Source organism: Trachemys scripta, chromosome 3 (genome assembly GCF_013100865.1).
Source record: "Trachemys scripta elegans isolate TJP31775 chromosome 3, CAS_Tse_1.0, whole genome shotgun sequence".
Classification (NCBI taxonomy): Eukaryota; Metazoa; Chordata; order Testudines; family Emydidae; genus Trachemys; species Trachemys scripta.
This window is the reverse complement of record NC_048300.1, coordinates 180,012,138-180,025,496: the sequence shown is the minus strand read 5'-3', so window position 1 is coordinate 180,025,496 and position 13,359 is coordinate 180,012,138. Positions and strand designations below refer to the sequence as shown.

General features: G+C 42.2%; 1 protein-coding gene across 3 annotated transcripts in view; it reads right to left on the bottom strand.

The window, feature by feature from the left end:
* VSNL1 (visinin like 1) overlaps window positions 1–13,359 on the bottom strand; it is a 144,470-nt gene that overhangs the window by 62,847 nt on the left and 68,264 nt on the right. For 2 of the 3 annotated variants that reach the window (XM_034766546.1, XM_034766548.1), the window contains exon 2: window positions 11,212–11,378. In XM_034766546.1, coding sequence (XP_034622437.1) covers window positions 11,212–11,373 — 162 coding nt within the window. In that variant the 5' untranslated portion in view covers window positions 11,374–11,378. The remainder of the gene's footprint in view (window positions 1–11,211; window positions 11,379–13,359) is intronic. The other variant, XM_034766547.1, reaches the window with a different exon arrangement.

Here is a 13,359-nt window from a genome sequence, read left to right as displayed (position 1 = left end):
GTCTTGAAGATCTGAGATCTTGAATCTGATCCAGTATTCTACTGAAAGCCAGCATAGTGAGCAGAGCACCAGGATGATGTATCCCTGGTGCTTAGTGTTGGTGAACAGGCAGGCTGCTGTATTCTGGACTAACTGAATTTTTTTAATGTTGGATAGCTCAGACATAGGTATAGTGAGTTGTGACAGTCTCTCCTGGAGACCATGAAGGCGGGGATCACTATGGACATTTGGTTTCTTAACATGTTACTGAGTCCAATACAATATTTGGGGCCAATTCAGCCCTGGGATCCGTGGAATTGTACTGTTTACGTCAGGGCTCAGTATAGAACTCAGAGTTCCCATGTGCACCTTCCGTAACATGAAGACTGTTTGTTCAGCCTGAGTTGTGTCTACAAAACAGATATTGAAAATAGACACATGGCACCACAGAAAAACATTCCTATATTTTGAAACAAAATTCCTTGTCTCTCACAATACAAGTTTACTCCAGTATCAAAATAAAATGTCTTATACTTCCCTTAGTTTCAGAGACTCCTTCATGAACCTTGTAGTGCTGAACGGTTTTAAATAATTTAAACAAGTAGAAAGGCCGATTGTAAAAAATGTGGCACATTAAACTTACTAAAAGACAGCAGTTCACCATCTTCCTAGTGTTTAAAGCTATGACTAAATCAAACTTACAGGAGACCTAAAATACCAGAAGATGGTCACAACCTTAATTAAGAAGAGGCCACCCTTTATATATAATAATAGATCTATCCACAGTACACATTTGGCTACAATCTAGTCATCTTTGCTATAATGAATCCCTGTAGACCTTGTGCTCTTGCAATTTAAAGAGAGTGCTCACTGAATCATTCCAGAGCAAAAGAAAACATTTATGCTACAAACAAACAAACAAACAAGGAGGGATGCTCTTGCATTTGGAGCACTGGACTGGAACTTGGGAGATCTGATTTCAGTTCCCTGCTCAGTCACAAACTTCCAGTGTGATCTTGGGCAAGTCATTTAATCTCTGCATGTCTTAGTTCCCCATACGTAAATTAGAGACTATCATACTTCTTTTCTCCCACCCTTGGTCTGTCTTGGTTATTTAGAGTGTTAGCTCTTTCGGGAATGGTTTGTCTCTTACTGGAGTATGTTCAGTATCTAGCACATGGGTTCTCAACATGGCATTTGCGACTCCTAAGAACAGGTTTCTTTATGGCTAGATGGAGGCAGGGTAGGGTGAGGGGGGGGCGGGTCCTGAAAAGTAAGAAAGGGGGATCCTAAAACTTTTTTTCTGTTGTAAAATGAGGTCATGGTTGGAAGAAGGTTGTGAACCACTGTCATAGCACAATGGGGCCTTTATCTCTATTTGGGAGCTTTTAGCACCGCTTTAAACAAATAATAAAACAATAACTACACAAAGAAATCCATGGCCTGATTGTGGCAGCAGGATTGGGCTCTTACTTTGCCAGTGTTTTTCTGCATTCCCTGATATTATGTTTTAATGATGGCTTTCTCCCTTACCGCTGCACCGCTCCTTTCCTTCTGTTTTATCCTCCAGGGAAGTCATAACCTGTACTTATGAATTCACAGGGTTTTGCCATGGAAATAATTTGGACATTCCAAATGAGGGACCCAAGAGGTAGTAAAGGTTAGCTGTAATGGAACAAAGCCCTTTATAAATGATGCACAATAGTTTTTGTAATTAGCAAACATGCTTTTCAAAAAAATAAATCTTTAGAGAGATGGAAAATGGGAATGAATTTACATATTTTTGAAGTATCTGGAGAATTTTCCTAGTGTGGCTTTCCCTCATTAAGATCTTTTGGAATGTAATATATGCATGGATGTGTGTCAGCTTTTTAAATGCTCTGGGTTGGATTACCTTTCTACTATCTAACCAGGGTTTTTTTAAGGTTGCCCATCACTATCGTATCTTCGTGCTTTTCACACAAAAAAGATAAACACAAAGATATGTTAGCCTTTAAATTCTATGGTTACCAAAGAAACTTTCTTTATACTTTATGAGAGAATCTGAATTCAGCTGTTAGGGCCAGACTTTCAAAAGAGCTCACAACCAGATTTTTAAGTGCTCAGTTCCCACAACTGTGGCCAGAATTTCAAAAAAGCTTATCTTAAAATTAAACCCCTAAATAAGAGCCAGGATGGAAAACTTCCATTGGTTTCAATGAGGTCAGGATTTCAATTTCAGAACAGCCTGGCATCCAATGTGCTGATCTCGTTTGATACTTATTTTGAAGTCTAAACAAGAGTTGTTATTTTTTTTAAACTGTGCATGCTGAGCTTTGAAAATCTGACTGTTAGAGACTGGTCTGAAGAGAGGTTTCCTAAAGTGTTTCTGAGTCCAAGATCTATATATAGAGAGAAATATGGGAATACGTTACATGTATCATCCCCCTCCCCAATCACACAAAGAATCGGCTTCACAGTTAATGCTGCCTCCTGGGGGAGGGAGATATTAGGTGCTGGACTAATTTTAAAGGATGGTCCTTTCGTGGGTGTTTCCATGGGAAGAACAGCCTGCCCCTTTTAGAATTCATGTGAGCAGGTACATAGAGTTCCTGGCTTCTACTTAAGAAATGCAAGACATTTCTATTGTGGTTGTCTAATATGCATAGATGTTTGGCATAACACCCTCCTATTCATGTTGCTAGCGAGGAGAAAGAGGAGATATATTGATAGCGAAAACAGCAGTGTTATGGGAAATTGCAGAAAGACAGTAAGAATCTTGCCATTGCCAAGAATACATTCTTTATGTTAACTAGCGTTGTACTAAAAGTAATGTTGTCTTTTCACGGTTTCTCAGAAACCTATTTAATACAATATTAGGGCACCAAATATGTATTTCATGCTGAAAAACACTACTCTATGTCCCAATCTGCTCGCTTTTTATTTGTGCTTTACAGTTTCTTCGGTTAAGTGCATTCTATACAGTTACCTTTAAACAGGATAAATTTACTTTTGCAGAAGTTTGTGTCTTTATCAGGTATTTGTCACAAATGATTTCATTGTATTTTTTATCAAATGTTTAGATTTTGAGTTAGCACTGAGGGAATACATTTAACATGTTTTCTGTCTATTTGATGTTTCCTCAAAGCAGCCAAACAGCATAGAATCTCAAGGTTGGAAGGGACCTCAGGAGGTCATCTAGTCTAACACCCTTCTCAAAGCAGGACCAATCCCCAGACAGATTTCTGCCCTAGATCCCTAACTGGCCCCCCTCAAGGATTGGGCTCACAACCCTGGGTTTAGGAGGCCAATGCACAAACCACTGAGCTATCCCTCCCCACATTGATAGTGCTACTGTGCCTTCTCCCCAACAGGTCCCCATTTGTATTTTTATCTCTCTGTTGCATCTAGTCATATAGATTGTGAAATCTCTGGGGGCAAGGACTGGCTTTGTTTTACTTGTTTGTGTACGTTAGCCCTGATTGGGGACCTTTGCTCCACCCCTGAGAATAAATAATAAATTATCATTATTAATAATGGCTTCTTATCCAATTTCTATTTAAAAAGCTCATTATAAAATAATTACTATTATCTTCCTCATGGATCCTTAAGTCATATTTATAGATACATAGATATGATGTATGACAACATCATGTTAGGTGTGTACATGCTGCTGGTAAAAAGCATACAGGATATCCTACTAAATGAACTGCTCTATGGTCTAGGAAACTTCTCAGAATTCCAGGAGTGATCTTTACATATAGCTGAATTGTTCCTGAATGTTTACATCCTGTAAGGCACACACAGACAGACTTCCCTGAAATAAATAGCATGCCCATCTACCCTTGCTCCACCCCCCTCTAGTATACTAAGAGAGAACTGGTTCATTGTCCCGCATTGGTATACTCATCTAGTTCCCTTTAATATTGCAGTGGAGTGGAACAAGTGAGAATGTCCAGTAAAGTGCTACAGTGCAGTAATTCTCTTTAGCAGGGTTGGACAAGGATCCTCCTAATTTTGTTGTGATGAGAACGATGTCCCTTGTTCTGCTGTCTTGCATACAGTGGCATGAGTAACAGGGTGAGGAGGCAGCAGGTTTAAAGGCAGAATAAGATGGTGACATCTATGGGCACTAGGATGGGCACCAGTGATGCAAGACTCTCACAAGGTTCAGAGTTCAAATAAGTGCCCATAGATTGGATGCTTACCCAGTGCCCAGTGAAATTAATGAAAATACGTTGATTGACTTCAGTGGCCTTTGACGCAGGCACTCAAAACTCAAGTGAATAATCCAAACCCTATAGACAGGAAAAACTGGGCTGGAAACCTCATGAGAACAGATTCTTTCACACAATTTCTGACATTTTTATTTCCAGTCATTATGAAAGAACAACTTTCCGTATTTTATTTTGTTACTTCTGGTTATACAGCTGCAGGTAGTAATGGGGGAGGGTGGGGGAGCCCACATCCAAACATTAAAAAAAGGTTCAGGTTAGGCTCAGTTTTAAACATGGACAAAGGTTTACGGAGGTTCATGTTTTATCCAAACCAGTTAAATATCTTTCTTATTAGAGAAGAATTAAGACATCATTCCTACTTTATTAGATAAAGCCATCAATACTTAAACATTATTGTAGAGTTGAAATGGTTGTCTTTGTTGATGAATATTATTATTTTTATAGTAGTGCCTAGATTCCCCAACTGAGCTCATCTCCCATTGTGCTAGACATTGTGCAAACATATAATAAGAGACAGTCTTTGCTCTAACGAACTTACAGTCTAAACATAAAACAAAGATAAAGAGTAGAAGAAAGGAAGTATTTTTATTCACAGTTTACAGATGAGGAACTGAGGCACTGAGATATTAAATGGTTTACAAGTTTACACAGGGACTTGTCTAGGGCAGAGCGAGGAATTGACCCTAGATCTCTAGAGCCCCTGTCCAGTGCCTTCACCCCACAAAAAACCATCCTTCCTCACTATGCAAGTTATCCAGCCTTCAAGATGGGAAACTTCTCCCAACACGTTTTTTTTGTTTTGTTTTTCCCCGTTTTGTCCAAACGACAACAATCCCTGTGTATATATTTGAATGTCTTACTCCCGAGACCCTATAAATATGCTAGTGGGTGGACAAGTACTGTTTATTAAGATTTTGAGGAGCTATGTACTTCCTACAATACATTTTGGCATATCCTGAAATTTGGGCTGGGGTGAGGGGCTGGAATGGAGATCCACCTACCTAATCTTCAGTAAATATTTGAGAATAGAGCCTATTTGTTCCCCCATACACTCTTAAAATGACAGAGTAGAATTCAGTTGGATCTCAGTCAGGAAACATGAGGGATAGCCCAAAACATGAAAAATTATTTGACTAATTAATCAAATCATATTATATTTTTCAGAACAATTTAAATTTAAACTCAGTAATCTGGTTTAATAAAATACATTAGAAACCCATAAAACTTTACACCCAATTTATTATTTAACACTAACCTAAGGTGCATTATACCATAATGGCTCTGAATATTTCCTTTCCATTTGTAGGACTATTGGTATTTGCTTTCACTGTTAACCCAGAGGACATGCTTGCAATGTTCAGTGACCCGATTCCAAGAAGTATGACATCATAGGAGCCTATTTTCCACTTAGTACACACACATAGCTCATGTTATCATTAATGCCCATTATGTACACTTGCACAGTATGGGGCACATTTATTCCTGATGTAATCCTGCTGAACTCAAAACTTAAAGCAGAATGAATTTGGCCTTTTAAATCAAAATAAGATGTATGGAATCACAATATGAATTCAGAATGCCCATGTATTTAGGTTGATTTGCCTCCGGTCCCAAATTTTACTTTAAGGTATTTTTGTAAATTAGTTTCTTATGAGGAATATACTATAAACACTAAATAAATACAACCCTCCAGTAAAACTGCTGCTAAAACTATTCAGTATCATTCAGCTATGTGGGAACAAAGTCTGGGGTCTAATTTTGATAGCCATGACACCAATTCAGTCAAAATCACAACAGTAGCCCTACACCTTCAGATCTCTTAAGAGTTACACACTGCAAGTCAGTTGCAGTGCATTAAAAACAAAACAACAACAAAAACTTTATTGAATCTACAAATTTACAGGCAATATTAAAATATTTTTATATGCCAATACAAGGTGTTCTATTAAACTGTCTACATATACACCTGTATACAGACATATCACTTTTATACAACACTCCCATTAACAAGTTCTGTAAACAAGCAAACATTCTACACAAGAAGGTCTAGTTGCATGAGTGCTATTCGTCTTATGTGCTGCATAGTCAGGTTCATAGAAAGTACCCCAGCTGCAATGAATTCAGAGCTAATCCTAATCAACATGCGGGGGGGCGGGGGGGGGAACACACAAAAACAAAAACACAGAACTATTGGTGCCACCTCAAACAAAGCAGCAGAACCTCAGAGTTACGAACACCTTGGAAATGGAGGTTGTTTGTAACTCTGAAATGTTCATAACTCTGAGCAAAACGTTGTTCTTTCAAAAGTTTACAACTGAACATTGACTTAATACAGCTTTGAAACTTTACTATGCAGAAGAAAAATGCTGCTTTTAACCATCTTCATTTAAATGAAACAAGAACAGAAACAGTTTCCTGACGTTGTCAAATCTTTTTTTTTTTTTAAACTTTCCCTTTATATTTTTAGTAGTTTACATTTAACACAGTACTGTACTGTTTTTTCCCTTTTTGGGGGAGTTTCTGCTGCTACCTGATTGCATACTGCTGGTTCTAAAAACAACAATTGTTGACCAGTCAGTTTGTAACTCTGGTGTTTGTAACTCTGAGGTTCTAAAGCAGTGGCTCTCAACTGTTCCAGACTACTGTACCCTTTTCTGGAATCTAATTTGTCTTATGTACCCCTAAGTTTCACCTCACTTAAAATCTACTTGATTACAAAATCAGACATAAAACAACAAAAGCGTCACAGCACACTTACTGAAAAATTGCGTACTTTCTCATTTTTACCATATAATTATAAAATAAATCTATTGGAATATAAATACTGTACTTACATTTCAGTGTATAGTACACCTCTACCCCGATATAACGCGACCCGATATAACACGAATTCAGCTATAACGCAGTAAAGCAGTGCTCTGGGGGGGAGAGGGGAGGCCGCACACTCTGGCAGATCAAAGCAAGTTCGATATAACACAGTTTCACCTATAACGCCGTAAGATTTCTTGGCTCCCAAGGACAGCGTTATATCGGGGTAGAGGTGTATATAGAGCAGTATAAACAAGTCATGGTCCGTATGAAATTTTAGTTTGTACTGTCTTTGCTAGCACTTTTTATGTAGCCTGTTGTAAAACTAGGAAGATATCTAGACGAGTTGATTTCAGGGGCATAGCTGGGAGGGTGCAGGGAGCAGCCGCTCCCCCTGAGCACATTCTCCAAAAGTGGTGCCTTAGGTGCCGATTCCCTGGGTGTTCCAGGGCTGGAGCACCCACAGGGAAAATTTGGTGGGTACGGAGCACCCATTGGCAGCTCCCCGCCCCGCTCCCCAGCCCCAGCTCACTTCCGCCTCCTCCCCTGAACATGCCTCCCACTCTGCTTCTCCGCCCCTCCCCCCTGGCTTCCCGCGAATCAGCTGTTTGTGCAGGAAGCCGGGAGGGCACAGAAGCAAGCGGTTGCTTCGCGTTCAGGCCCAAGGAGGCGGAGGCGGAGTGGAGGTGAGCTGGGGAGGGGAGCGGTTTCCCTGTGCGCCCTCCCCCGGGTTGCCTGCTGCGGGAAGCGGAGCAACGCGGCCCCAGCCTGCTCCACTTCCCTTGCCCGGGCTCCAGTCGTGTCACGGGGGGGATTGGGGAAAGGTCCCTCCTCCCCCCCCTACCCCCTGCACTCACCAGCAGTGGCGGGAAGCGGAGCAATGCGGCCCCAGCCTGTTCCACTCTGCCAGCTCCCAGCTGCATCACTACGCTTCCTGCCGTTGGTAAGTGCGGGGAGGTTGGGTTAAGGTCCCCCCTCCCCTGCACTCACCGGCGGCAGGAAGCGGAGTGCCGCAGCTGGGAGATGGCGGAGTAGAGTTGGCTGGGGCCGGGCTGCTCCGCTTCCACCGCTGCAAGTGAGTGCAGGGGGGGAATCCATTCCCCCAAACCCCCTCCCCTGAGCGACACGGCTGGGGGGGCGAGGGAAGCGGAGGGGGCTGCTCCCCATCTCCTGCTAATCCCCTGGGCCACTCTGCATTAAAACATAGATGTGCTTAGGGTTATTTTTTTAATGTAGCATTAAAAGCTGATGCATTTTCTATGTTAAGACATAAGGTATTGCATAGTCTGCATTGATTTCCGTCCCTAAAGTCCACACTGTTGTTTGTAAGGGTATGGTTCGTTGAAGCAGTTAAGATTTACCTCTGAGTATCTCTCAGTATGTTATTCATGCCTGGGCCTACATTGTACTCTCTGTAAGTACACTGCAGCGGTGCAGAGATCTACAGCTCTATACGTTGCACCCCAGGCACAGATCTGTAGATGCAGCCTCCAATGGTCAAGAACGTCTAGCTCTGTCTTGCTCCCTGGAAATGTACTGCTTTGACGTGCGTTGTCACTTTCCCGGGTGTCACATTTGCCTGGATGTTTGGGGAGAGGGGGAAGTTTGGATGCAAGTTCCGTCAGTACTTTTCACAAAGTTGCTCAAGCCCTTAGGGCAGCAAAGTTGCCTCTGTGTTATTTTTTTAACATGATTATTTCAAATGCCTTTCCCCTCTACATACTCCCTCCCTCCCCATTGCATTGTGCTGGATCTCTGGAGTTTAAGCTTGTGTGCTGACGCCCAGCCCTAGACTTGCCCTCCATTCCGGACGGTCTCTTCCCTTCACAGCTGCTGCTCTACCTCCTGCTGCTCCAGCTACACTTTACTGCTCAGGACTTCGGGCAACTTTTCTTCCCAGCCTCCTCTCCCTCCCTCTATACCTCCTCAGGCAAAGGATTGCACTTTTGCTGCTCCAGATCCGGTGCTGGCTTTTTCATATTTATTTTCATTATTAAAAGGCATAAAGCTTCTGGGTCTTGGAGGTAATTCGGTGGCGGGTCCTTCTTTCTTCTGCGGCAAGACTTGGGTTTTTCTTTTTTTTTTTCCTTCGTGGCGGATGGCGCCTTTTTTTATGTGTTTGCTCCCTCTGCTGTTAAAACCTGGCTACGCCACTGGTTGATTTACCCCCTGGAGGACCTCTGCATACCCCCGAGGGCTCACGTACCCCTGGTTGAAAACCACTGTTCTACAGAATATACATGAGGGGAGAGAAACTGAAGTCATGGTTTCATTGAAGTCAATGGGAGTTTTACCACTGACTTCAGCAGAGTGAGGATTTTGCCCTGTGTGTAGACATATATAATTTTCAGCCTATAACAAACTAGGCTAAACACATAAGAGTTATGTTAAAGCAATATTAAGGGTACTTATTAACAAAAGCAGGAATAGCCAAACACTGGGGAATCTTACTTAGCTTATATTTCCAAACACAAGTGGAACAAAGGCGCTAAAGCTCATAGCCAGATTTTCCTTCTCTGTGTGTTGTCAAAGTTCTCGTGCTTTTAAGCAGCACTGAACCCTCATACTCTGATTTATGTTTTGCACTACCACTCAGTAACAATGGAACTAAATTTTATCTCCGGGCTATTTCTCCCTGGGGTAAAGCACCTTGTGGAAGTCTACAATGACCTCGAAGGATGACTCAGAAACACTTTTGAAAAGAAGTCCTCATGGCTGGGAGATGATATCATAAAACTGTGCCTCCCACACAACCCCCCTCCACAAATACTTATTTAGACTTCATTCCCCAGTTTTTATTTGTAATTTATCAAACAGGAAGCAATGGTTCCACAACAGTTAAACATCTTATATATTTTGCTACACATACATATTTTGCAAATGCTTATTTACTTTTCCTACAAACATGAATGAGAAATAAGATGCAAGTCAATGTAAGACACACGCCAAACATCATCTAAAACGGAGGCAATCAATAATCACTCAATACAAAACACAACGCTCTAAAGCAGTAATAGCAGGGTTTTCACAAAACAACAACTAGGGAGTCACAGTCTTCTGGAAGACAGGACTTTTCGGAACGCTGTTTTAATGTACAGAAATTAAAGTGCACAGATGGTAATTTAATTCATATACACTGCAGATGGCAGTGTTTGTACAGTAACCTTCCCTGGCAGCAGGAAGGGGGACGCTTATAACATTTGTGGGGATGGTGTGGTCCAGAGCTTGGGAAATGCAGGAAAGATGGACTGCAGTTTCATTTCAGATAAATACAGATAGTCCTTGCCTACAGAGATCATTATGGAGCTCCAGGCCATCAAAGGACTGGTAAAATTGACTGCTGGCATTTTTATTGTTCCTCAACCTAACTAAGTGTTCATCACCACTATCCATTATTTTTCCTACTTAAAATTACTTTGAAGCCTCTGATCTTCAGGCCGTTGTTCCATTTTGAATGAAAATGTAATTATTTTTGTAATATGAATACACATCTCATGCTGTCTCCAATGTTTCTCCCCTTACAGAATAAATACATAGTGAAAATAAGAAGACATGGTACGTGATAAATTAATGATGAATAAAAAGAAGGTAACCAGATGTCCTACATATCCTCTCTCATACTCCAAGGACAAGGGGAAAGTTAATGAAAAGGGAAGACAACACATTTATAACATACAAAAAGAAACTTTTCCCCCCCCCACAGTGCATAATTAATCGATAGCCCCAGTGAAGTCCTGTGGCAGTGAATACTAAGAAATGACTGGGAATCAAAAGAGGAATAGATATTTGGATGGATAATGACAACATATACAGGATACTCATTTTATAAACCAGTAGCACTGCATGGAGGTATAGGGATCTGCCAACATGGATCATCTTGCAGGAGTGGGGCCATAACCCCTCATCCTTCAGAGCATAAAACAACCCCTAGTTGAGGGGGTTTAGGAAGACTCTTCCCCTTTGGGAAAATTATATCCTTCCTCTGAAGCATTTGGTATTGGTCACTCTCGGAGACAGAATACTGATCTATTTGAACCACTAGTCCAATTGCTATAGCAATTCCTATGTACATACCTGTCTGCTCCTTGTCAGTATAGACTTTAATTTGAATGATAGACATGAAGAATATTTTTGCTCTACACATATTGAGGCACCACTCTGATACCCTTCTTGTGGCTGTGCAATAGGAAGCTAATAAATAACGTACCTTTACATAAAGCTGCTGAAATTCGTCAAGGTTCAGTCTACCACTAGGACAGTCCTTTAGAAATCCTTTGTACCACTGTTTGAGTTCATGTTCGTTAAACTCCGTGCTCTTCACCAGATCCTCCATCACTTCAGGGGCCAGTTTGCTATTCTGTTTCCCCATTCTGCCTTAAGAAAAGCAAATTAATACAATTAGCCAAGTTGCTGTGATCGTTTTAAAACTTGATTAGCAACCAAGCTGGAGTATGCTACTGACAGCCTTGTTTTGTGCTCACTGATGCTTTCAGCCACGCCTGCCCCATGTTCCCCCTGATTATTTGGATGCTAAATTATATTTAAATAAGTGTTAGGCTGAATTCGAGAAAAACTAAGAATTAAACTAAGAACTTTCAATTAAAGCTCTTAAGTCCTGCAGAGAGACTGCTGAGTTTGCTTTCAAAATAAATGAGAATTTGCTTAATCTTTTTATCTTTAATAATCATTTAATACAAGGATTCCACCCTTTTTCTTTTCTTTTTGAGAGGACTAACAGGTTCTTCCTACCAGTGGTTACCATCATATTAAAAAGTGACCTTTCTTTTAGTAATCTTGATAAAGTGGTTCCTAACCGTTCCTTGGGTATTCAATTATGAGAGAATGTTCCTTAGGCTGACATTGTTATTAGTCAATATTATGCTGGGTTGGAAAGGATCTTGTGATCTTTCCATTGCATTTTAATTCAGACATTTCACAGATTCATAGATATGATATTATTCACAGATTTCTCTTTAATCTTACCTTAAACCCCTCCACCGATGCCTGTTCAATGATTGACAGACTCTTTACAATTTATGGCCCCAATCCTGCAAAGGCTTCCACATATGATTAACATTACATTTGTAAGTCGTCCCATTGATGTACATGGGACTTCCCATATGCATGAAGTTAATCACAGGTGGAAATCTTTGCAGGATCAGGGCCTGTAATACACCTCAGTCTTGAAATATGAAGTGTTCTACCGCATTGGTTCCCAAACTAGGGCCGCTGCTTGTTCCGGGAAAGCCCCTGGTGGGCCGGGCCAGTTTGTTTACCTGCCGCGTCCACAGGTTCAGTTGATCGTGGTTCCCATTGGCTGCAGTTCAGGGCTGGCTTTAGGACCTGCGGGGCCCGATTCCAAGGTCCGGGTCTTCGGCAGCACTTCGGTGGTGGGGGGTCCGCTCCACGTCTTCCGCGGCACAGAAGGACCCCCGCTGCCGAAATGTCACCAAAGACCCCAGAGCGGACCCCCACCCCACTGCTGAAATACTGCCGGAGTGGACCACCGCCGGGTGAGCCTAAGGCGCGGGGCCCTCTTAAGCGTGGGCGCGGGGCCCTCTTACCCGCAGGGCCCAATTCTGGGGAATCGGCCTAAAGTTGGCCCTGCTTCAGTTCGCCGCTCCAGGCCAATGGGGCTGCAGGAAGCAGCACAAGCTGAGGGATGTGCTGGCCACCCTTCCTGCAGCCCCCATTGGACTGGAGCGGCGAACCGCAGCCAGTGGGAGCCGCGATTGGCTGAACCTGCGGACGCGGCAGGTAAACAAACTGGCCCGGCCGGCCAGGGACTTTCCCGGAACAAGCGGCGACCCCAATTTGAGAACCACTGTTCTACAGTATATTAGTGGGACTACATTTTTCTTTGATAATTTTAGGTCTTTTTTTATTATATCCACATTGACTAGTACAAATAATTCTCCCTCCCGCCCCCCCCCATCTCATTTTTTTTTTTAAAAAAAATTAGTAAGAAAGTAATCACATTTTATGCCAATGTGCATTTTTGCAGTAATAAAGACAGTGGATGGACAGTGTTGCCATTTCCTATCCTAGGCTCTTAGGGCCTGATCTTGCAAGCCCAGCTCACCTGAGCAATCCTCACTCACATAAGTAATCCCATTGTATGAAGGGGTGAAGCCCTTACAGAACCAGGACTGAGGAAAAGAGTGGTTAGCTATCCAAACTGTGAGAGATGGGGAGGGGCTTCTCTGCAAAGGGTTCTGGGTAGGGAAGCCCTCATTAAAACCCCTGGCTCTCTCCAAGTTAGAGAGTCAGAATTAAAGGGTTGATGAGGAAGAGTCACCTGGAGCAATGGTTCTCAACCCGGGGCCTGGGGCCCCATAGGGGGCCTTGAGCAGGT